Genomic DNA, 27,137 nt, shown 5'->3' on the forward strand with positions numbered 1-27,137 from the left:
ATTTTGGATTTCATTATTTAGTATTTTATAATTTTCTCGTAGTTTAATGAATCTAAGCTAACTTATCCTATCGGTAGTGGTTAATTAATAACATCAACTAATAACGTAAGATATTTTTATTTATTTCTTATATTTCTCCCTTTACCTTGTTATATTTTTGGTAGTCTATAATGGAGAAACGCCCTCCAGACCCCCCTGATCCTCCGGATAGGGTATCTTCTCCGGTAGAATCAAGGGATTTATCTTCCCCAGTGTTTCCCCGACCTGGTGTCAAACGAAGACTCAATACTAACAATGAAGGTTTAGTGGAACCTTCCAAAAAACCAATTACTGATGTTCGGTCATCTGCTGGTGACGTCAACCCTGGCTTTTACTCCCATCCATCACTCACTGACTCACCCAAGTCATACCATATCAATGACAAGGGCCCTTTTTTGATCCACGTTTCTTGCCCTGAATCTGACCCGTCCGCTAGTTTATCAATCCGTTCAATTATATTTGGTCACTTTTTAATAAAATACAAAGTATCCAATATTGTTCAAGATGCTGTCAACAAATTGGGTCGTAACAGAATATCTTTTGAGTTTAAGTCGGGCTTAGATGCTAATAATTTTCTGTCTAATCACATTGTACCTTCCAACAATTATTCTGTTACCATTCCTAATTACAATGATTCCCGTATGGGCCTTGTTAGAGGTGTCCCAGCTGATTGGTCGATGCAGGAATTTGTTGAAACGTTATAAATTCCTGAAGGGTTTGATATAGTCCTCAAGGCCAGACGCCTTAATCGCCAGTTGAACTCTAATGGTCAAATTACATGGACTCCAACAGAAACTGTGGTTTTGACTTTTCAAGGACAATACCTTCCGGAGAGAGTATTCTCCTGCCATAATTCTTCATTAGGCACTAAAAGGTATTATCTAGATTTAGTAAACTATTTTAGAATTATTCCTGAATCATGGAACAGAATCGTTATTCCGCTTCTAAAACCCGGCAAAGACCCATTAGATTCCTCTTCATACAGACCTATTGCTTTGTCTTCTACCCTTTTAAAAATTATGGAACACATGATTAAGATTCGTTTAGAATGGTTTTCGCCATTAAAAAATAAAGTGAAGTGAAGAAAGTGCGCTAAAGTTTTTACTTGAAACTGCCATAAAATTAAAAAAAAAGAAAAATTGCACTAAAAACAATTCCCATATTATTAAATATTATTAATGATAATAAAATTAATTATTTTTATAACTACGTTTTAATTATCTACAGTTTGTGAATAATAAAAAAAACGAAAGAAACGAATCACGACATAACATAAATGATTAAAAACGCTTTGTAAATTTACGAAAATACGTAAGGGGAAAATGAAATCAAAATTATGGTTTAATTACAACTTACTTATAATACTATATACAAGGGGATAAAAATCTCAAAGAAGTAATTAAATATTGGTAGGAAGGGGAACAGAGAGAGAGAAGAACTAAAAAAGTACTAAAGAAGTGTATAAAGAAGAATGGTCATATTTAGGACAAGAAAAGAAAACATGATTCAGGTCAGAATAGCTTTCGCCACACTCACAAGCGGGACTAGTTACGATACCAAGTTTTTGCAAATGAACTGGAAGGCTGTTAGATATGTCCCAGACAACAGACGCGTGTACTTTCCCAACCTTCTACTTGATACTGGCATGAAGTTAAAACTGTTGCCATAATAAAAAAACTGGGCTAAAACAGCAAACGAAGGGATACGTTACTTTATTTTCTAAGGCTATTTAAAAGTAGGTAGTGCAGTATTCTAAAGTTTTATTTATGTAATGCGATTAACATTACATCATGCATTATTATCTGTACATTAATATATATTTTTTAATTACATGATTGTCCGTTCGGTGGCGCCACATACAGCTTAGTAAGCCTTAACTTCAGATTTTTATTAATGCGCCTTAACTGACTTCGAACGGGTCTGCTGAATATAAAAAAAAGATCCTAAGTGATGTATATTGATGTTTGTCATACGGGAGTTTCCGATAAGACTCAGATCGGCATCTGCTTCTAACCCAAAGCTTTTATTTTTATTTTCAGAAGTCAAACCTAGCTGTATATTAAAATTGATTACATTTTGAAATATTCTAATTAAGATATTATTGAATATTATTCTTTATCTAAACTAATTATTTTAAAAGTGTTATATATTACTTTTATGCTAATAATATTATACATTTACCGGCCATTCTAGACTTTAGACAAAACCTCCTTGTTTTTCAGATAGTTTTTTTTAGAAAATTCCAAATACATATACTGTAAAAATAACTAAAACTCACATTATATCGAAATACTTTATTTATTAATATCATAAATAATTTTTCCTTAGCGTATAATAATATCCTTAATAATTATTAATAATTAAAACTAAATCACTAATTCATTTTTATTCTCGACTACCTATTTGTTACATTGTATGAACTTATTTTACAAATTTCTTAAACACCAAAAGATTTTATACTCGTCGCTTCGTATAAAAATTGACCGTAGATATATATCTTAAGATACAATACAATTAATCTATTTAAGCATTTGTGGACGGATATTTTTAATTTGAGCATTTATTTGTACCTAACTTATAATAAAAAAATAAATAAAGTACGTTATTAAAATCATAACAATACTACCTATAATCTAAATTAACAAATAAAAGAACTTATATTAAATTTTATGACTCCACTTAAAGTACCTAAATGAATTAACATCGTTAGTTACTTGTAATTTTAAGGAGACCTTGGACTAATAAAAATATATGTATGTAAAAATATATGTAAGTGTAAAAAAGAGAAATTATATCTATACAATCTCAATTATCACAAAACGAAAATGCAAAGGTCAAACATCGTAGCAATCGGTACATTTTTATATAAAAACTTTAAGTGTTCAATTTTAGATTAGATTTAGAATTATAGGTTCTACTTTCGTGGACAAAATTACAAATAAGAGTTTTGTAGTTAAAACTTTTTCATATGCGAATAATATTTTATTATGTTTCTATAGGTAATTTATTGTACTTATCAATACTAATCTACGAGTACAAATTAATGCGTTCTAGGTGACAAAATTTAACTTCAGAGGAGTTTTAATAATATAGATATATTTAATTATTCATACGCGTTTATATTAAACAACTTTTCGAAATACAAATTATAAATGTGGGCAAACGTTTTGGACATTACCACTTTATTGATTCAAGTTTACTTTGGATTGTCGTGAATAGTATTGGGGTCTTTGTATATTTTCTTTAAGGAGTATTTTGCACGGCTACTTAAATAATATTTGCATTAAACTCCGACGGTCAGCACACCAGAACGTTCCCATTTCATACACGCAATTTGACAGTAAACTTATAGATAAGCCTTCTTCATGAATTATGCTTTAACCTTGCCATAAATAACATCTTCCAATTAGGTATACATCATTAGTGCACATAAAATTGAAACGGACGTGGGCTCGATACGAGCCATTAAGCTTCACGTAACTAACACTAAATCTAAGGATAGAAATTCTGCAGAGCATCAGAATAAATAGAGTTATATGTGTCTCGTAGCACGTAGACACTATCACTGGGCTTTCCATTGAATACATACGACCCCTTCAAGTTCGTGATCTTAGAGTTAGTTGGTTTGGGCTTTGAATAAGAGGGATTATAGTTCGGGCGTGAAGGTTGAGGCATCATTGGCTGTCCGAAACCATAAGGATCCATTGGCATCTGTGGCATTTGTGGAAATTGAGGTGCGCCACCCCATTGATAAACGCCGGTTGGTTTTCCGTTAGAAACAAAATCTAAAGGCAGATTGATGAAAGGATCTTGAGCTGGCATTGGTTGTGGCATCATTGGCGGCATTGGTGGTCCAATGCTCGGTGGCTGAGATACGTATCCTAATCCTGGAACGAACATATACGGGGTAGGAGGGAGTCTTATATAGAAAATGGGTGAGTTATCATATTGCAGGGAGTTTATATTATCATTCGCGAAGGTTTCGCCATTGCCGTTCTTCTTCTTATTCTGCTGTCGGCGTCTTGAGGGAATTGTACGGGATAAGTCGTCATCATCGAAGTTGTCGTCATTGACGGAGAAGGTTACGTCATCATCATCATCTTCGCTGTAATCTAGACCTGATGATAAGTAAGATGGGAAGTAGCCAAATAGGTTTAATGCTTTGTTGCGTCTGTTTGTGGGTGAAGGTTCTGTGGTTGTGGTAGTTTCTTTGAATTTCTCTTGCAACTTGCTTTGCCGACTAGTGGTAGATTCTTCTGGTAGTTTGGCATCTCGTGATCTTCTTGATGGTGCACTGTGCGTGTGAAGAATGAGGCTGACGAGTAGCAACTTGACCAATAATCCGGAACAGCTCATGGTGGTAGCTCTGAAACGACAAAATAACTATTAAAAAACATATTCAATTTATAACGACATATAAAAAATCAAATATCATTTATTCGCTTTCAAATAGTCGTTTAATAACACTTCTAAATTTACATTTATTGCCTGCTGTCGAGAACATAGAACATAGAATGGACGAGAAGAACTAGAAATGAACGCTCCACCACTCCATTTACTCGCTTAGTATTATAATAATAATATTTATTAATTTTTATTTCTAACAAAAACTTCATACATAGAGCACAAAATAAAGCAACAGTTATTTATTATTAAATAAATAATGTTCTTCTATTGAGGGAATTATGTTCGACATAGTGTTTATGGCCAAAGTTGTTTACACTATTTACATTGGATCAATTATTTATAATAATAAAATATACACTATACAACAATGATCCTATCTCCCTTAATAAGCTTCTATGTTGATTTTACATACTAACGAAGATCAAGTACTGACACAATTTGATTTCAATCGATCCCTAAAACATACTATATATATTTAATAGCGCAACGATCATACAAATCAACAAATGTCCAGTATAGAGTCAGATAAATTGTCAGACAGCCTGTGGGAGGAGATATCAACTCCATTATTCTCCAGTTGACTACTGTTAGACAAAATAAACCAGTATTGTAATTGACGTATTACTCAGTAATTAGGCACATTCATGAAGAAATGAGGAACTCTGTTCACTGGTAACATAATTGTAATGTGTTTTAAAGTAAATGTGACCATAAAGAATTTCCTCTCAGCGATAATCGTTTAATCATACAATTTTTGTATTAAAAACCAAATGGCGCTCGTGTTAATTCTTATAAATATATTAAACGAACCGTTATGATTAACTTTTTTTTAATCTTCTACATTTAAGCTCGATTCTATAGAAACAATTACGGTTTCAAGTCCTGGGTGGACCCTTTTTGCGTACAAGGAAATATGATCTACGAGCACTACTAATATTCATACACATTAAAAAAAAACTCGTAACAGCAAAATCTCTATTCCGTAAATTTAAAACAAAATTCGTAAATAAATAATAACATAAAAAATGTTTATAATGGAATATAAGATCACTATTCCATGTCATAAAATTGATATCGGTAGACATCCCTACTCATCGGCAAAGAAGACAGAGGGTGAAGGCCGAAACAAAAAGCCGGCTTAAAAAAACTCGGTAAAACTTCAACTGAAGGAATTCTGCGTAACGAAAAATTCTTACTGCATAATTTCGTGATGTTCAGTTCCTTACCAAAATCTGGATTCAATCGATAAAGATAAAATTTAATAAATTAAAAACAAAAGAACATAGTCGCAACGACTATATTTATAATGCCAAGTAACTGAGTAAGTGTTTACAGGCTCGTTTACACTTGATTGATTGATTCACTTATATAAAAAGGTAAATTATCACTTTACATTGAACTGGTTGTGTAAATTGCTAATTTACTAGGGTATCTGTCTTGTGTCACTCAGATTGATATGTATCTAAAGAACTATGCAAAAATATGCAAACGAAACACTTTCCATTACACGAAGAGTGATTAATAATGACGTGTTAACTGAATAAACGTAAGGCAGCTCCTGTACTACTAATTAACAATTCCTTTCCCATCAACGGACATACGTAATACATATACGAGTGTATACTGATTTATATATAATTATGTGACGAAAACTTCTGCTCGAAAACTTGATTGGTTCGGTAATACTTCACATAGTGGTGGATTTCAAAAATTATTTCTCTATTAGAGTCCTGCACTGTCGCTGCGGAACACTGGCAATTTATTTTTAAGTTAATAAAATTATGTCTACCTGTGTAAAATAAAATGTTATTGTCATAGGTTATGGTTGATATAAGACTTGAACTGGTTTGTTTAATCTTAAGTTTAATTAGCTGTAGAAATTTACAGATTAATATCTGAAATTAAATTATTATGCGACACCAAATATTTTTAAAATTCGCGTAAAAATAAGTTGAATAAAATCAAGACAATTAACAATATTATATCAAATTCAGTTTTCATATTAAATTGTTTATCTATCTAGAAAGCTAGTCTGTATTATTTTATTTCAAGCCCCTAAAACATTTGAATATTTATTTATTAACACTTCGTCGCATTACAATATAAAAAGTGAACATTATTAAATTAAAAGGCAACTGGCGGCCTTATCGCTTTCGAGCGATCTATCCAGGCAACCACTGTGAGAAGAGAAATATAATGTATTACATTAGATAAGGTAGGCAAGAAGTACAAACATACATATCACACATAGTTATTAAGACAAAACTAAACAGAAACCAAAAAACAAACTAAACTAAAAAAAGGATACATAAAAATTAAAAATCATATTAGAATATTTTAGGTTTGTATATAAATTTCCTAAAGTTTTGCATATTGTTTGCTTCTGGGCATGTAGTTATGGAATCAATCTTTCTTATCTCTTACTTGCAAATGGGTGTCATGGCAGCCTAATGGGGCTTTGAAAAATTGACGAGATGATAAGATGCGTGGCCATTCAGTAATGATTATATGCAATAAAAAATAGCTTGATACTTTTTTACATATATGAAACTAGATTACAACGGGCTTAGTCATTTAAGAAGTTTTCTTATTAGTAATATTTTTAAAGAGAACTATTTACAAAAGAATATTATTAACAAAGTAAAGTGTCAAGAAATTTTATAAATAGTGTATTTATATGTCATTTAAACTTATTAGTGCACAGCTATTGTATTTCCCTTTTATTTTTTCCGAGGTGTTTTAAATAGTGATATATTAATTAATTATTTTTACGTTGGTACAACGTGGTTTTATGCAGTTCCCTTAGCGTAACAGCTTGCTTTTATTTCACTATATATACGGCTGGTATCAGCAACTTAAGTGTTTGTTATTCTTATTTTGATGTCTAATATCAAAATTAATTTCTACAAAATGTATGCGTCTAAAATGGGTGTAATGTCTCCTTACAAATAGTTACTAAAACAAAACACTTTTTGATTTAAAAGAATGAACGAGTATTGACAGTTCATATAGTTCGTTCTACGTCCTTTATTTAAGTACCTACTGACAATAGATGTAATTTTTTTTTAAATTGTGTTTTATCCATGGCAGACATATTTGCCAGCTTGTGAGGTGATCGGCGCTGTTACGTGCTGGTCACAGGTGCCCCATGCTCCCTTCACAGACGATACTGGCACCATAACAGGCCTATCCTGTGTTCACCTAAGACGACGCTAGATGTAAATTAAAAGCATTTAATTTATTTGATAATATTTTATTGGCGTTCATAAGAACATTCTTGTACAAATAAATAATTGAAATGTTGATTTGGATTTATGGCCAAGTCTAGTAATTAGCAAATTGTTAATACTAATAAGGAATGATACGAAATAATTATTAAATTGCTTTTTTATTAATTAAATAACTAGCAGCCAAACATGCGAAACTAACACAATTTTCGCGCACTTCAATGCGAATTGTCGCCAAGATTTATGCTTAAACATAAATCTTTTCTTGTAATAATATTATTTATTGGTTATAGTGACAATACAGGTCCATAGACATCCGGTCGAATGAGGTAGGTTCTTTATCAAGGACCCAAGTTAGGTTAGAAAGCATAAAAAGCATGTGCTAAGACGCATCTAAACTGAATACACGTAGGTATTTTGATTTTGATTGACTACGTGACCTACAGTTGCATACAAAAGTGCTTTATCGGTCAGCTGCCCCGATTTAGAAACGATAAGGTATAATTTAGTACATCCGTCCTATAAATTTATTCAATGAGAAAAACAAGACCTTAAAATATCAAGAGAAAACCTGATCGCGATACCTGATAATTAACACTTCCTATTCGGACACCTCAAAGGGTTTGATTGCAAACTTGTTTTATTACTTAATCAATAAATGCGTTATGAGTACATTTAATTAAGCCTCAAATTATCTGCCGTGAAATAAGCCAGTGTTTTATATATACTAAATATACATCAATAATATTTGTATAATGTAAGTTATTTTTGATTGAGTGTCAAAGATGTAGTAGTACTGAAGTAAAAAGCTACGCAAGAGTATTGATCATCTTATTATGATTGCGTATGTCAGATATAATTTGTTGGTCAAGTTTAGAACATAGGTTGAATTTCACCTCCAGTTACTATATAGGATGCAATTCATGACATTTATGTAGTCCATTTTTCCTAGCAAAAAGCTAATAGATCCGTCATCATTATGTTTACATTATGTTGTAATCAAATTGAAATATAACATATGTTCAGACAGTTGGAACTATTTCATGAAACGCCCGTTACGAAACCAGTCAGTATAATCTTTACTAGTATTACAAAGAGGTAATGTTTTTGAGGTATCTTTGGATTCACTAAGTTAATTTCTAAAATTCCTTTACCAATAGAAAGCGGTATTTGTGAGTAACATAGGCTTACTCGAAATATCAATGCTTTGCATGGTAGTCCGATTTGCAAAGTATGTCGTATAAAAAACATTTTTTACGTAGCCTTAAGATATATCATTAAGTTCTAGAGATAAGGTGTAGAGCATGATAATGAGTCAGTGACAGCACATGTCCATCGTTAAATTATATAAAACGAGTCCTCCACCGCGCCTGTTTGTCACACACTCACTCGCTGCAGAAACTTATCGGGGGTTCCATCAATATCTAGATTGTTTTATGAGTATGGAATCGATGTCATTATTAGAATAAGTATTCTAAGAAGGTATTAGGATTACACACAGGAAGTATAATTCGCATTGTTTTTTGGATATTCACTTCACTTAAATAGTGAAAAAATATATATAAATCAACTAAATAACTTAGCTACTGCTACTAGTATTTCATTGCTCTATACAAGTTACCTTTACTTAAGTTAGTTCACCTTTAGTATATGGGCGTTCACAGAACGATAAAAATAAAAACTTACTGTACAAAATAAGCTGTGTAAAATGCGCAGTGCAGCGATTAGGCCCTAACGCCTTCGTGAGATGGATTAATCAAATTATTATTTCAACATTTTCATTTCCTTGTAACGTTGTATTTTTTCTACATTAATGATATTATTATGAAATGTTGTGAGTGTTCGCCAACAATGGCGCTGATGTTAAGACTCAGAGATTAACAATGTTTTTATTATACGATGAGAATCTTCTCTAACCTAATCTAAAACTAGATAGTTTATGAATACATTATTATATATTATTACTTATATTTCATATATGTATTACACAATTTGATTATTTTCTCTATAAGTTTTACATTTACATCTAAAACATTTTTCGGATTAGTAAACCAGTCTTATCTGTAATCATACCGAAATCGATAGAAACAAAACTTCTCGAAGCTTAACAAGAAAAATGTATGTTTTGTATATAACTTTAAATATTTAAATTATCAAGCTTAAATTTATAAACACTTCAGACATTTCGTTTCTCTTTATTTTCATAGAAACTACTGGTAAAGGCATTGCAATGATAAATACAAGACATATTCATTCACCAAGACAAGGGCGGAAGGCGTATATCATTTTGTAATTATTAACTACTCTCTGTTAAAGCCTTTTACTGCACTGTTATAGTTAACGACGTAAACGGGAAATAGGATAACAAGGGTATATGAAGGGTAAATAATGGTGATAAACTTATTACAGTCATAAACCAACAACGCTCTCATGAACGTGATTTTTGATTCTCAGTTAGCGGCTAAAACTTTACGTAGTTGGATGAAGCTGGACTTTTCTATATAGGTATCTAGTAATTACGCGACTTCCAATTCACATCTACACAGACGATACAATAAAACCATGAGGTATCAACAGTAGAGGTTTTGAATACAAAACACCACCCATACATGCCCACTGAAGTATTTCCGAACCAATCCGACTTAGGGTCCTTCAAGAGCGTACCAATTCTTAAAAGGCCGGCAACGCACAACACACTGACAAACTTTCTGTCAATGTATGTGTCCATGGGCGGCGGTACACATACATACATCACTTAACATCAGGTGAACCTCCTGCCCGTTAGCCTCCATTACATAAAGAAAAAACCAGTGATGTAAGCAATGAAAAATAAGCATTTTTTCATGAATATAAGAAATTTATAAAATTAAAAAACTTTCTTAAGTATATATTAAATGTAAAGCCAGTTTATTTATTACAAACTTATAAACTGTGCAACTGTTAAGATAATACTTAAATGTCGTGTACTAGATCGTGATTGTTTGATATTATTTTCTCGATCTTAATAAATTGACGAGAATATTTAATTTTATTTTAAGATGTTTTCATCTATTAATGCCTGAAGATGAGACAACCTTTAGAATTGTAATAATTTGAGTTTAATCTTACTAATTCTGCGGGCTTATTTATTATAATAAGCCTCGTTGCGTGGGATAATCTTAAATAAAAATCTTTAAAGCATAAATGACATACGCAGCACATTATGTGTTTTTTATGCTTCAGTGCCACAGCGAACTGTCTGTAGTTACATACCAAGATTTAATATAATAATTAATGAGATATTTAATAATATAGTAAGAGATTTCTTAATAGTTTTGTTGCGTCTTATTTGTTTGGTCAAGAGGATCTCAAGTCACTTTCCGTTGTATCAATATCGAAACGTAACGTGGCATTGTGTCTTTAGTTTTTGTCGTCTTTTGTTTTTGGATATCCAATACTAAATATAAATGTTGGCTTTATGGCATGTTTTATGTTGTCCTGTGTAAAGATACTTTTAACTTATTCGCCTAAAACATAGACTATATAGAAGAATATAGAAAAAGTGGTTTTAACAGTAAAAACATTGATAAATATTTTGGCATTGCATTAATATTCATTACAGACAAGTTTATGTATTGCAAGCGCAAAAAATTATATAAAGTGAATAACCTGTACTAAGATCGATTACACAAATTGTAATAATTAGCATTTTATATACGTTTATTGAACCCAATTATATTTTTAGGCAACGGCGTTTTAAGAAAACCCCAATTATGGTTGTGTAAAGAGTATTTATATGTACAATGAACGTTTACTTTTATACGGGAACTGCGTTAGATTTTAAATAGATTTAAAAAAGGATAGGACTACAAATCCAGGTCGAATACTGGGAAGTCAATTTTTTAAGGACTGTAATTTAGAGCCTGAATTGGTCACCGTGAACATGCACGTATATTGAAATAGAAGTGATTCTCGACATAAATATCTGGCACCCGATATCTGTTTTAAAGATTTTCGAAATTAAAATAAATGTCCTGATACTTTGAACAATGCCGTCTTCTGATTGTATAATTCATACACTCTGACAAAATTTGTGTAATATCTATAAAGATATTATCTGTGGGTGTCACAGATTGGACAACATAGGGATTGAACGTCACTAATGTGTTAGGAACTAACCTTGCTTATTTCAAGGCACATTGTTAAATAAGAGATAAACTAGAAAACTGAACGAGAATCTAGAAAATGATTATATTTCTTTCAAGTCTTCCTTAATTACAAATCTATATATGATCGATTTGAGAGACAATTTTCTTCAAACCAAAGCTTGTCCGATAAAAATTCTCAGCTCTCAGCGATACTTATTATATCTACTACATTATGTTTTATTTGATAATGTTATAATACTTAAAAATATAACAACAAATTTAAACCATACTAGCCGACGTTAGATACCTTGTCCTGTACACGTCTTCAATATAAAAAAATATCTAATTGTATATCTATGCTATTTACGAACACGTACACAGTAAAAAGTGATCCAGCCACGTCCACAGATCGGACACCATACGGTCCACACCTAGAGTAGATTTATTACGTTTATGTCACCGGAATATAGCAAAATCCGCAACTTTATAAATTTCCTAGGCCATTTATAAACTTCCGTAGGATTCTAAACGAGAGATAAATTGTATTGTTTTACGCCCACATTTTGGACAATTTATCAAACTGCAACGTCTCGTGGTAAATTTTTAAACTAACGGATATCCTTTGGTAAGATTTTAAACGGTAAGGTAAGGTTAGTGACTTATTCAACCAATCAGAGCGCGCATGCCGTTTGGTTTACACTTACTTATATTTTTACGCGTGAACTATGTACGCGCGAACGTGACCACGAAAGTTTATAAATTACCTAGAAAATTTATAAACTTGCGGATTTCGTTATATTCCGGTGACATATACATATAAAAAGATTTTTTTTTTAAACGGGCCTTTCATATATATATGGACATAGTAAGAACTAATTACTAGAGAGCAGCTTGTTTAGTTTACGACGCTAATTAGTAGTCTACATTTTTGAATATATGGTGAGAATAGCTAGGACCTGTCACCTACGCCAGTATGAAATTCCAAAGGCCGCAACATATTCCGTGGTACCTCAAATTGTTGGTTTATAATAGATATTTAATTTTTACGGTTCCTAATTAAAACATACGTTTTGCTTCCTTCTAAAAATTTCTATTATATTAGTAAATTTTTACGACAGAAAAAAAACTAAACCATAATTCTATTTCAATCGACACAAGTTGATAAACTTGAAATGCATTACGTTACTATATAAGAAACTCCTCGTACAATATATGGAATATATAAATAATTTATAACTTAGAAAAAGTGATCATCATTCCACCATATATATCGCGTATATTATTTATATTGTATGACACAATGTTACCCATATCCTCAAACGTTTTTTTATATCATATCAATGGGTGTTAGTTCTCAATGGTGAATAAACATGATCTTGTTGTAAATTTGCAGGATCCCAGGGATTGCCAGTTCAGACTTCACCAGTTACCCTAGATATAATACAATTAGAATAAGACCCATTGTAAATACTCTATAATTAGAATAATATTATTATTATTAACTATTTCAAACGTCTTAGTCTAATCCAAACTATTTACGTAACTCAGTTATGTATCGTATACCTTATGATTATAACAGAAATTACCAGCAATGTTTAATGTAGCCAAAAGAAGTTTAAAAAACTGGTATATTTTATTAATATATCCTTTATAATTAATATATCTTGTAATGATCAATGCATGAACAAAGAATTTAGAATTTATTATAAATATCTTTTTTTGTTTTGTTTTAGTTTTTAATATAAATAGGTAAAAAATTGTCTTCAATCTTCTTACTTAACTTGTTGGGTATACAAAATTGTTTAACAAATTATTTGATAACGATCAGCAATAAATACATCGAGTTCCAATACCATCATTAGCTCCCTGTATTTAATTATAAGAAAAGTTCAAAGGAAGCGCCTTACTATGTATCAATTAATTATAAGAATAAACCCATAAATACATAATTACACTAACAATTCCATGTCTAGGAAAAAAAGAAAAAAAATGAAGACTCTAACGTTGATGTTTTACAAGTTAGTTCTTATATTGTCTGTACATGTTTTCATGTTAATTTACTTTGATATGGCGTACTAGTAATGTCCTAAGTGGCATGCGGATTACCATCTTCATTACGCGTCGAAATTTTAACAAATCAGAATTGAATATTTTTATGTGTAGTAGTTTAGTAATAATATAATAGTAATACTATTTAAAACTACTATTGAATGAAAAGAATGTTATGGTTTTATGTTATCCATTCAAAAACCTTTTTTTAAATTCCTCCTATTAATATTACCACCTACCTAGAACCTACTTCATCTTCTTCGTAGTCTTCGTTTCAGAAAGGCGTGCCTGTCTTAAAAAGCCCTAACAGATACGTCACTTTGCTGCCTCCAATACTCTATCCTCCGCTTATCTCAGGGCAGGGAGAGCCATGTTGAAATCCAAAATTGTCTAATTTCGTCAGACTAACGGGTAGGTGATCGACTCTACTTTTCTACCATCCCTCCGCCATATCATTACCAGCTTCTCACGACCCTAGTGCCTACTATAACTACTCTATATTAAATATCTTGCAAGTTAGGACAATAATTGACTATTAATGGAAGAGATCAATGACTTCTTAATTGGCATTATGTGGACGCCGATAATTTCAACTATGTAATTTTATCACATTGAGATGCAACAAAAAATAATTCGATCACACTCGTTAATAACATTGTAACGGATTATTTTGTAATAATGTTAAATGACTCTTAACTATCGCTATTTTGGTACTTTTTTGCGCTTCAAACTACTTACTATGAACACAATTTATTAATTGGGATTATTATTACTGGATGTATATTGTGTTTGTAATACATAAAATAGTTAGAATTTGTGTTTCTTTTATAAAACTATATAAAGACGTCTTTACGATAGTAAAATAAATAAAATCGAGTGGCGCTACAACCTACTAGATTTCTGTACCTGTCTCTCTATATTGAAATAGATAAGAGATGATAATCCTATTAACACACGTTTTAGATTTTGTTTCGAGACTGTTCCCCAAGACCTTTCACCTTGAGACTATAAAATGCTATAGAAAGAAAATGTATTGGTGAATTACCTCAGGGTTACCAACACTGCTTTTTACAGGATTAAACCAGTTAATCTATTAAATGAGTTACTCCATTTACAAGCCACACTAGAAGTCTTTTTCATTTAATATTTTAGTGTCAAAAAATATTATATTGTGTATATAAACTATAAATTACTTCTCTACGTTTTACTATCATAATTTAAATTATGGGATTTAATAAGGTCTTAAATAATTGATGAAATACAAATATTGTTTTCCAAGTTCAAACAATGTGATTCATTTAAACAATAATTTAATAACGTAATCCTTATTTAAAGAAAACACTTTTTTAACGGATTGAAGCTAAGTATTATTATTATAAGTTTATACTTATAATTATTTTACATGATTTTAATTTTTATCCGACGTTTCGCGTGCTTTACAGTGTGCGTGGTCACGGTGACTGAAGACAAAAGGTATTGAATGTCAAAAAGTATCACAGCTGTTATATTATCTGTATTTATTTCCCCGGAGTTGATATCGACTAAAAGATGACGGGTTTTTGCAGAAATGACTCTATTCATATAATACATAGTTTCAATCAATTAAAAAAGTGTCTTCTTTAAATGTGTAAAAGTTATGTAAATAAAAGGCAATACTATGTAATCATTATTTATTGCTATAACTTTTACTTCGCATAAATCTGTAATGGGCAGTATTTTCTTCTATGTATTGTATGTATGTAATTTTTTTAAACATTAATTTAACTTATTTAAACATTTAATTAATATAATTATAATTACTGGTAATATGTATAAACATAGATAGTCAAGAAATGGTAATATAATGAAATGTTTAAATAAAGAAATTTGTTTTGCGATAGGAATATTTATTTATATGCGAAACAAATTAAATAATCTACGAAAATACACAAATAGGTGGTATTTTAAAAATATAATGTGATTGAACCGGTGAAACAATTTGGTAATCTAATCTACCTTGACTCTAATATCCAATAACGACAGCCATATCGATTACGACGTTTTTGTATAGTATCCGTAGCGTTGATGGCTTGTAATAAAAATCCAGTGGCGCTACAACCCTATATGGCCGTAGTTTGCATCCGTTTGAATGTTTTAAAGACAAATTGATCAGCCTTTTGTGATACATGTATGTTATTCGAGTTTTAAGAGATGCAGGTTTCCTCACGATGCCTTCAACGAACATCTATGGTGATTCATAGTTTAGAGTCGCTTGAGCCACTAGTCCAACTGTGTTGTTGTACAGCTTCAATATACAAATTATAACCGTCATAAGCTCTTAACGTAATTATGTTTATTCATTATATTAAAAGCTATCTGGGGTTACAAACTGGTTGGCACGTAACCGCATATAATACTACTGAGACTTTCCCTTACGCAGTCTATTTGCACCATTAACCTGCTAGAGTTAATAGTCTGTGGTTTCGGACTTTTCTATTTTTAAACCCTATATAACGTTATCTGTGGTTTGGAAATGAACTATGTAAACTAAAATCTAGCACAAGCTATTGCCCGAGTCCGTACAATTGAGAACAATACAATATGTCACTACCAGTTGCTTGACCTCCAGGAATAAAAAAAGATAAAGATTTTATGTAAAATTTATCGGAAAATATATGAGTGCGAAATAGACAAAGGAATTTAAATATAGTCTTTACGCATAGACGAATGATGACAGAGACAAGACACCGATTATACAAAAAATATGCAATTATATTAACTCTTGCTCACAATAATAAGCCAAGAAGCGGTTGAGTATATTACAAGGAATGTAGCCGCCAGCGTTATGATAACATTGACTTTAGTTTGTACTAGAAATGTATTCAGAATAATTTTTAGATAAAGAAATTAAATAATATTATGTTGAAATATTGAAATATTCATGAAGCTTACAACCGTTAAACGCACTTCAGATTTAAAAAAATACGTAACGTAATTTTAATATTTAACACAAGGGCAAATTTAATGTATATGACTATGAGACCCAGAAATACAGATTAAAAACACGTTCAATACCTACATATAAATTTAGATTAAATGTATTCAGTGGTCTCATATAAACTAATGCTTTCCGCGTCGATTTATTACTCGGTATGAGGCTGTATAATGAGCAGGCAATAGGTAGTTTTAATGGATGCAGAGCGGTAAAAACGCATTAATTTTCTTACTATTATCTCAAGCTCCGTTGCAGGCGCCAATTACTATCTAACTAAAGGTGAATATGTTGTTTAAGTACGATGATTTGGTTACAAGATTTTTATAAGCGTTTGAATTTAAGTAAATTATAATAAATCCAAGTTTAAGAACCCACAATCGGATTGATTAAATTTTGGACATAGGTATCGTAAATAGTGATGTTATAATCTGTGGTGATTGGTTAGGTCGCTAAGCAACAAACTAATATGTATTTAATGCTAACTGGTTACTGGTCTAGGGGGTTTAGATAAGATGACTATGTGTAAGTCGAAAACTAAATGTATGAAAATGACAGTTCGTAACGACAAATTTTATTTTTGACTAAGCCCCCAGTTTGTTACAGGTTCATATATAAAACTTTAGATGATTAAGACGGATTAGAAAATACTATTCGTATGTGTCATCTGTGACAGTCAAGAAATTGCTTGTAAACTGGCAACTAGAACCGGTGAAAAAACATCTGACATTGTGACAGTACTGAGTAGTCAACCCAACTACTAGTCCTACATTGACTATATACAATGATGAAGAGCATGAAGTAATGATAGCAAGTATACAAATATTTAGAAAAAAAACTTCTTCTCGTCCGATCCACTTGATTTGAGAACTGGCACCTACACGTATAAATTTGATTTTATTTTCGTAAAACACTTACAAACATACATTAAACTTTCGCGTTTTACTCATTAGACACATGATTGAATAGCTAATTATTGAATTGCCAATAACAATCCGTTAAACAATAGCAAACTGTGTTAATTAGTTAGTTAAATGTAACTGCTATTTGTCTAGTGTTATTGAATATGCACATTAACTATTGAGCTTCGAAATGAGTTTAAATACTATGTAAATGTATTTAACTGTATCGTTTAAAGTTGGACTATGTAACACAGTTATGTTTGGAATTCGGTCACGGTAGTGTAATTTGTTTATTTAACGTAGAATCCATGACTGTGATCATGCAAGGACCTTTCATAGGCTCTGTTATGTTGTTTCATTACGTATATAAAGCTTTTTTGTTTACGCTGGTTTTTACAATATTACTATGCACTATAGAACCAGATATACCTTGGAATGTTGAATGCCGACTGATTTCTCTACAACTCGCTCCTTACGTGACCTTTACCGTGACTTGTGGGTTAAAAGAGGCATGAAGAAACGATGTTCGTAATACATTTGCATTCGTAAACATGCTAAAAATAGAAGCCAAGAGTAGTGGAAACTATTAGTGCGGCGGAATATATTAATGGGGAGTTGGGAATCATTAAATTATCATACTAAATTTTTTGTTATTAAATCCTTAAAGATTCTTTATACTACTTATTACTCTCGGAAAAAGGAATTCTGGGAAAGTTTTTTATAGTAATTTAATAGCTAACAATTGTTATTATACAATTAGCTAGATACTTGAATAATTGCAGATGCATAAAATATAATTTAGAAAAATTTTAAATTTTAAAAAAGAACGGATATTTCAGTGATGTTTGCTGGAGTCCGCACTAGGATTAAGTTTAGAAGACTCTTATTTGAAAAATCGTTTGATAACAATCATAATGCTTTTTTTCTGAACTGGTTTAGCAACGTTAAGAAAATGGTCCGTGTACATTTCATTTTCATAGATATAATAAAATGTTTCATTCCCAAATGAAACATAAAAATTGGAATTGAATTGTCTAGAACGGTTAGAATGTTTCACAATTACCTTTACTCTCTATTCCAATAAATGAAACACTAATTGTTAAGTGAAAGCCAAAATTTATCTCTTTCATAACAAAATGATCGAGTTAATAAGACTCATTATGTCATCTTAAGTAAACCACAGACCGCATTTTTATTTTAACCAGATTGTGAACGTGATGAAAGTAATCGGACATACAAATTAGGGTCACCGACACTCAATAGTAAAACCACAGCGGTAATTTCAAATGGAGGGTTCCGTAAAAATATTGCATAGATTTATAAACTCTGATATTGCAGGAAATATACCTATATTCGTGTTTAGTGGTAGATATTTTCGCTGGTAATAGATTAACAAAATGAAAGGGTGATTGAGGCCGATTCGAAATTTGAAAGTTGAAGAAAATAATCCAATTTACATTTAAATAGGAACATATTGCCTATCTTATGTAATTTTTTTCCCTTTCTTGGCCTGCACGGTTTGTGCGTCAGCCATCATGTAATTTAATACATTTTATTTATTTATTTTTTCTTTACTCATAGTGGTTGCCTGGAACAGATCGATGGAAAGCGATAATGCCGCCAGTTGTCCTCCCTTTTATTTAATTATGTTCAATTTTTTTTATATTGTACACTACGAAGTGTAAATAAATAAAACTTATTCGTATCTTACTGCCTAATTTTGATTCCTATAATATTTAATACGGAAAGTAAAACGTTGTTCCAAACTTGTGACATCAGCGTTGGACTAATATTCTTGTCTTTAATGATAGTAATAAAAATAGATAATCAAAATCAAAGGATGATTGAGACCGATTCGAAATTTAAAAGTTGAAGAAGAAATTGCAATTTCCGAAAATGCGCATTTACTATCCGTAAGATTTAATTTGATTGTATGTATCAGTGTAATAGTAGGTGTTCAGATGTTGTGTTCTTTTGTTGTCTTTGGTTCTCAATAAATTATTAAATCACTTTCTGTAACGACAAATTGTGAACCATATTTTATTCTAATGTCAAAATCGGACCATCTTTCATAGACTAGTTTAACATAATATTAAAATTCACGAGATTGAATATAAATGAACATTAGTACCTCGGGCAGGTTGACAAAAACAAAATAAAACATTCCTGGTCTCGTTGCCAGGCCATAAACAAAAATATTATTAATTAGGGCTACCAGAACTTCTTATTTATTACAGATAATATTGTTTAAACTAAATCTGGACTTTCGTTACTTATTGAAATATTACGACAAAATTTGGATTGGACAACCCTAGGTATAAAAGTAATAAATTATGTAATAACTAAATGGTCATTTTTCGAACATGTGTATAAAACTACTTTCTTATAAATCTCATTTGTATTGTGTAAATTATTAAACAAAGTATACCACTGAAAAATCTTGGCAAGTGGAACTTTGAATAAAGCGTAACGACAATTCGACATCTTTTGTTCTACATGGAGTTATTTATAACAGAATATTTATAATAGACATACAGACATAAATATCAGTGTTAGAACGTGTGCTGTGCTTGCTACCATGTGTGTGTAAAACAAGAAGGGACTTTCAGTTGGCCTACTCTCTACTTAAACTCCTACGAGATTTGGTGAGCAATCCAAGTGTTCTTTAAGAACTTGGCTTCTGTACCTAAGGTATATGTGCGACGGCGAGGGCAAGGTTGTTTGCGATACCTAGGCCAGAACCAATCTGTTGCACAGATCCGCGGCAACAAAGGCATTACTTAATGCTGCCTACTACTACACTATCGAAATCTTTATATGTTCAGAGTAGCGATATTGTGTATTATATTTAATATAATATTTGTTTGACATTATCGTATTGGCTTAGTATTGTAAAGATAGTGTATGCATTTCTGTGAATAAAGAAAATTAACAAATAATTGTTTAATAAAAAAAGCGCATGTATGATAAGCTTTAATTTTAAAGTATCCTTCAAGTATAAGATGAAACAGGACAGTTACCAATCGTTATTGCTGTAGGTTTTCATAGAAAGTGAATTTAACAGACCTTTTCACAATAAAAAATCACCGAGTCACGATAACCTACCTAATTTGAATACACTTTTTAAGAAATAGGAAAACGAATGTAAAAAGTTTGTTTGCATACAAAAACTATAGCTGACAGATCCATGAATGCAAGCTTATTAGCTCATAACATCTCCGTTATCAATACTTGTTTTCTCTTCCATGAAATAGCCTACTTCCTCAATCTTACCTTATATGGCTGGGCTTCCAATGAAGTATGATCTGGAAGAAAAATATTAACAAGTATTAATGAATTAGTTAAAACGAATGAAATGTCGAAGGCATTCTTTCAACATATTGAATAATCATTTTTCAAGATACTTCCCTAACTGTGTCGTAGTTAAAAATTGTGTAGTTTTGGTTTTGTATAGTTGGAATTTAAGTTATTATACATAACGATTATTTCATCTACTGTATTCGGCGACATATATATAGGTCGACTGTTTAATCATTTAAGATTTCTTTGTATTATAAAGAAGTTATCAGTCATTTAATATTTTTATATAACCATTATTTCTGATACATGTTGTAATTATCATGTATTGAGTATATTTGTGTCCTAATAAATAATCATTATAATTGCTGTAGATCTTTTAGTCAGTCATAGTGATAGTATGGATGTAGATGTCTCATCGCGAAAAACTCCAGGTCAATGAACAATTAATCAAACCTTACATTTATCATATTAAACATCTCTTTAAAATGCTAAGTAGCCTACGATAAAAAGTAGAATAATATATCAATCAATTTTAGATGTAAATCGTGATTTTTTTATTAACTAATATAAACTGTAGATAATCAATTACATAATTCATCTAGAACTTCAGTTGTTTTTAATACCATATCTTAAATAAACAATATTTTCTTGTATTTTAATATGTAAAGTAAGTGTCGGCCTAGTGGCTTCAGCGTGCGACTCTCATCCCTAAAGTCGTAGGTTCGATCCCCGGCTGTGCACCAATGGATTTCTTTCTATGTGTGCATTTAACATTAGCTCGAACGGTGAAGAAAACATCTTGAAAACCGGCTTGCGTTAGACCCAAAAAGTCGACGGAGTGCGTTAGGCACAGAACGCTAATCACCTACTTGCCTATTCGATTAACAAATTATCATAAACAAATATAGAAACCTGAGGTACAGACCTAAAAAGGTTGTAGCGTCATTGATTTTTTTTTAAGCTCGCGATTAGCGAAATAGTTAACTTTACGCTTCAAGATTTACGTTGTATCTACGTTATTCTGATTTGCCAATCACGCGATCGACACGTCATTCTCCCGTCCTGTAGCCTGTCACATGCATGCCGGTTTCTGTACTAATTTTAAAGCTGAAGAGTTTGATTCAACGTAATAATCTCGGGAACTACGGCTCCCAATTGAACAGTTATTTTAAAAAATAGTCTATTTATTTATAAAATATATCGCTAAATAAAAGCAGGATTCTTATATTACTACAAAACCGCGTCTCAAGTAATAAACATGATTGAAGAATGTTCGCACGCACATACATTAGCTATATACCGGAAACAATTTTTATAGAATTTTCTTATCAGGTAAGTGTTTTTGTTAACTATGCCTAGTGACTTTAACAGCTAATAACCGTTTTCATAACAAGATAAATATATTACGATAGTGTAAATTAAGTTTTTATATGCCTACGAATAACTTAGACCGTGTAGTTGACATAATCTTTTTTTTACTACAATTAAATATACCTGATATAAGTTTAGAATTATATGTCTAATCGAGATAATTTTTGGCAAATCTTATTCACATACAGTGCCTAACTTGGACTTAAATGAGAGCCATAAACCTGCTTTATGCGGCAAATACTATGTTGAATTTGTTATACTTTCAAAATAGAGAAGTAGTCACTGCATCTTGTACCGTATTTACCATGGAAAGTGTTCAGAGGAGTTGATACTTGCACCTGAAATTTATCAGCGAACGTTAAGCCAGAATAAGCAATTCCACCCGTATCACCTCCACGTCCGTCAATCCATAACTGTACGTTTTTTAAGGTAGTTTTTGCCGCGCTTCACCACTGCTGAGAAAAGGCTGGCCACTAGTAGGTATTTCCGAACCAATTCGACTAAGGCTTATGTTTCAAGGAAAGAGCGTATCAATTATTAAAAGACCGGCGACGCACTTGCGAGCGGTATCACGTAACATCAGGTGTGCCTTCTGCCCTATGTGCAGAAGGTAGGCCCCCTGTTGTATAAAAAAATAAACAATTCTGACAAAACAGCATCTCCCTGACAGATAAGCAGCATGATTCTTCGAGCTCGTCTTCTTCTACTTGATACACCAAATATGAAAACTATCAAAAAAAATCTATATTCAGTAATCCACTTTATTGATAATACATTAAAACTGATAAACAAAAAGTTACAAAAATATTTTTTTCTTATTTAAAAATAGAATATTGCAAATATTACCGCGCATGCGGGATGTGTATTCTTTCTTCAACATTAAGAGAAGATCCTCGACCCTTGTAACCACAGACTGGCCGCCCCAAAGATTCTAGTCGTTTAGGTTTGTACCCGCGGATTCTAGACATCATTTGACGTTGACATTAGACTCGCATCAATAAATAGTTATCTCTCACCCTGTGGCAGTCTTGAAACGTCAAGTTATGTAAATAATGTAATAAATTGCGTGACTTTAAAGTTTTATTTAAAACAGTAGTACTTATGTAAATACTTGAAATTGTAAAATGCAAGGTGTCAGCTCCATTACACCTTTGTAATAAAAATTAGCAATTACAATGGTAAATGCAATCAGGCAAATTACAGTTGAATACCACCTAATGCAATTAAACGGTTAACAATTAACGGCACGAGCTGACTCAATCAAATGTGATTGTGTAACTACTACTTGGTTCTTTGAGAAAATACAAATGTTCACAGTTCACTTTCTTTATAAAAAAACTGTTTGGTTTAAATTAATAAATTGCCAAAGAAAAATTATATTTGTATTTGGTTTATTATTATCATAGGCCTGGAAGATGTCACAGGACACGCTGATTACCCAAAACGGGTCAAGTGCTGTATTAGATTAAGTTTTATTTATGTATTAGAATTACGTTTTTTTATGTAACTTAAATAAGTGAAATAAGTGTTAATGTATTATACTGGGTGTCAGCAATAAAGGCTTAATAATAATATTATCATCAGCCCCCTGTGGGCCTTAGCTTCCGCAGGTATCTTCCGCCATCGCAATATATCTCGTGTTTCTTGCGACCAATTACGAACAACTTTGAGGTCCTTGAAAAGTCTGATGTGAAGTTAGAAGAAGAAGAAGAAGAAAGATGTGAGTAACGTTGGCCTTTTTGGCTGTTTCATTTTCTGAATTAAATAATGTCGTCGTCAAGAATGTTATTAAGTTTATACGCCAAACGGGGCAAAAAGGATGATAAAATAAAACAATTATTATAATATTCGCATGTCAGCTTGTGCAAGAAATAATAGCGAGGTGGTCGGAACGTTACGATGTTCTCTGGTCCTAGCAGGGCTGTGGGCTCGACTCACCTTCCCAACTCGACTAACCCCCACTCTCTAATTTAAAATATAACAATTGGAACACGAAAGATATAAAAACTTTAGACATCGTAAATATATACGGAACCCATAAGTGTTCATGTAATGATTTACTACGCTTTTACTGTTTTCAATGATTTAACGGTCACGTCTCGAATCTTAAACGTGCGTTATATCATATGTATCTTAGAAGAGAACTGTCATAAGCGACAATTACTGTTTATCAATGTTTTAACACAAATCAATTCTTGTAATTACTACTGTCAAAAGAAAAGTCTTACAAGAATTTTGGTATTTAATTATTATTTATAGAGTTACAATGAAAATATGGCTCGTTAATGATATTGTAATAATCATAATTAAGCATAAATTCAAAATTGTTGAAATATATTAATTTCTTCTATAAATCCTTGTCTTACTGTCTATGGTTCTGTAATAATTGTGATTAACCTTTCACATATAAGCTGCATTACGCATAAAATTTTAAGTTTTCCCATAAAATTGTCTTAAGTCATAAAAGTCCAAGTTTGTCAAGAAAATTTATTTTTAATACATTTCGATACGACTGTAGAATTTATTTAACAATTACCTTCGGTTTAATCCTCGTTTAATATTTAAAAAAATACTTACGAAAAAGGTTATATTTTTAACTAATTTATAGAATGATTATATGATAATAATTTCACATAAAGTAACATTTACTTTCTAAAGAAACGTCTTTAGGGAACGTTACGTTTTCACTAAATATTATATAAGGTATTAGTATGGATGATTAGGAGCCTTACGAGAATACTCTATGACCTAAGCGTCTATGATTGTCTGTGGAATGTAGAAATTACCATTCCATATTTAAAAACGCCAAGCGCCAACGAGTCAAAAATCAAATTTCGAATGTTTATTTAAAATAATTTAAATATGGAACATTATAATTTGGGACAATAAAATTGACGGGTCGATAACATAAAATTAAAGTCTACCACGCAAACGGTGTATCATTTCTTTCTTAACAATGGCACATTATTTAAGATTAATTTCATCTTGACAAATGGATCGATTAAGGACTTTCGAATTTCACCTTTGTGTCAAATACGGTAAATATAGGAATGATCTTTATCAAATATTTATTCGCTGGACAGTTACGCGATATATTTTACTCAATAAGGAAAATTTTTATTCAATTCAAAACGAATTTCGTGCGTGTAAATTAAGTTAATATAACTGAGTAGGAAGTTATTAAATCCTTTATTTTATTGACTTAGTTCGCATTGAAAAGAAATAGCGTTTAATGTAAAAGATTTTAAAATAATTCCGATGACCGATTTTTTGTTTCTTAAAGAAGAACAGATATTTATTATACATAATTATTAAAAATAGTAACATTTACAAAAATATTGCTAAGGCGAAATTCCTTATTAACAGCATATGAATGGCACTGGGGTGGGATAATAAATTATGCAATTAAAAAAATTTACCCTAACATTTAATTTTTTTTTTCTTTACTCACAGTGGTTGCCTGGAACAGCATATTTTTATGTTTGTTTGTGTTTCTCACCCTTTTCCATACATAAATGAAATTCTCTCGAGATTATAGAGTCAATAATACCATCAACCATATTCCATTTCCATACCATATGCGGAAGATGGATCGTCATATTTTTTTTGCACAATCATATTTAAACTGTATTTAAAAATGGTTAATCAGTAACGTAGCACCTATGATCGGAGGTAATTATAAAAAAACTGTATCTTTAGTTTCTACCTGTATTTGAGGTAAAACTCTGCTTTCTGCTATAAAGATATTTTTACTCTACCATTATTGCTTATGGGGCTCGATCCTGCACTGGCATAATTACTCACTATGATTTCCTGCACTGGCACCAGGGACGCGAACCTCTTTTGCATTGTTGCGAAAAAGCAACGCATACAAATTAGTGCGTCACGACAGTCTTAAAGTGATTTTGTCTTAAGTCACTTCCTTTTATTATTTAATTTATGCTTTTAAATATCATGTTAAAACAAGGACAATGAAACACGTAAGAATGATATAAGAAATAGGATATACACGTGTGATAATGACATGAAAAAGATCTCTGCTGTCAACGTCAACTGTCACAGAGTGAAAATAACGTTTCTGTGGACCTTAACTTTATCTTTTACTTTTTTATACACACAGAAAGATCTTATGGATAATGTCCATAAATGAACGCAAAAAGCATATTTTCGTTATTTCCTCTTACTTAACTCCACCATGAAAACAACCGATCACTCTCGAGAGACTTATATTATGTGTAGATAAAAATATTAAAACGAATAAAATGTTAATTAAGTAATAAAACTAATGATGACTTTACAGTTTCTAATAAGAGTTGGAGAGTGCTTCACTAAATTGCCTTGCAAGTGAAGACTGCCGTAAAAATTATAACTGGCACTCGTTTTATGGATTTTAACATGAGTTAATCTCATTTTAAATGAAATGGACTGAAAGATACATCGCATAGAAAGTGTATAATGTATTTTTTACAGTTTTTCTTATTCCTTCACAATAAACTTTAATTGGTTATAAAATAATCACATTATTTTTCAATGCAACACTAAAGTAGCATTAGTAAAAGAGGTAGTTCATTTTCTTGATTAATAATAATCCAGGCTTGTAGCATTAAATGGACCTCGGATTGCATCCATCTTTGATATATTTTATTTTAGAGACAATTATGCTTATGGCCTACCTAACTTCTGTATCTGACTCATGTGGTCGATATTTGGCTTTCAGTCATGCCGGTTTCCTTACGATCTTTAC

The 27,137-nt window shown here is 31.4% G+C and overlaps 1 protein-coding gene across 1 annotated transcript in view; it reads right to left on the bottom strand.

The window, feature by feature from the left end:
* Positions 1-2,320: 2,320 nt before the first annotated feature.
* Positions 2,321-27,137, bottom strand: part of LOC123708221 — a 65,747-nt gene continuing 40,930 nt past the window's right edge. The window contains exons 3-4 of the mRNA XM_045658810.1: positions 20,996-21,027; positions 2,321-4,405 (exon numbers count right to left, since the gene is read on the bottom strand). Coding sequence (XP_045514766.1) covers positions 3,532-4,395 — 864 coding nt within the window. The 5' untranslated portion in view covers positions 4,396-4,405; positions 20,996-21,027 and the 3' untranslated portion in view covers positions 2,321-3,531. The remainder of the gene's footprint in view (positions 4,406-20,995; positions 21,028-27,137) is intronic.

This window comes from Pieris brassicae, chromosome 4, assembly GCF_905147105.1.
Source record: "Pieris brassicae chromosome 4, ilPieBrab1.1, whole genome shotgun sequence".
Lineage (NCBI taxonomy): Eukaryota > Metazoa > Arthropoda > Insecta > Lepidoptera > Pieridae > Pieris > Pieris brassicae.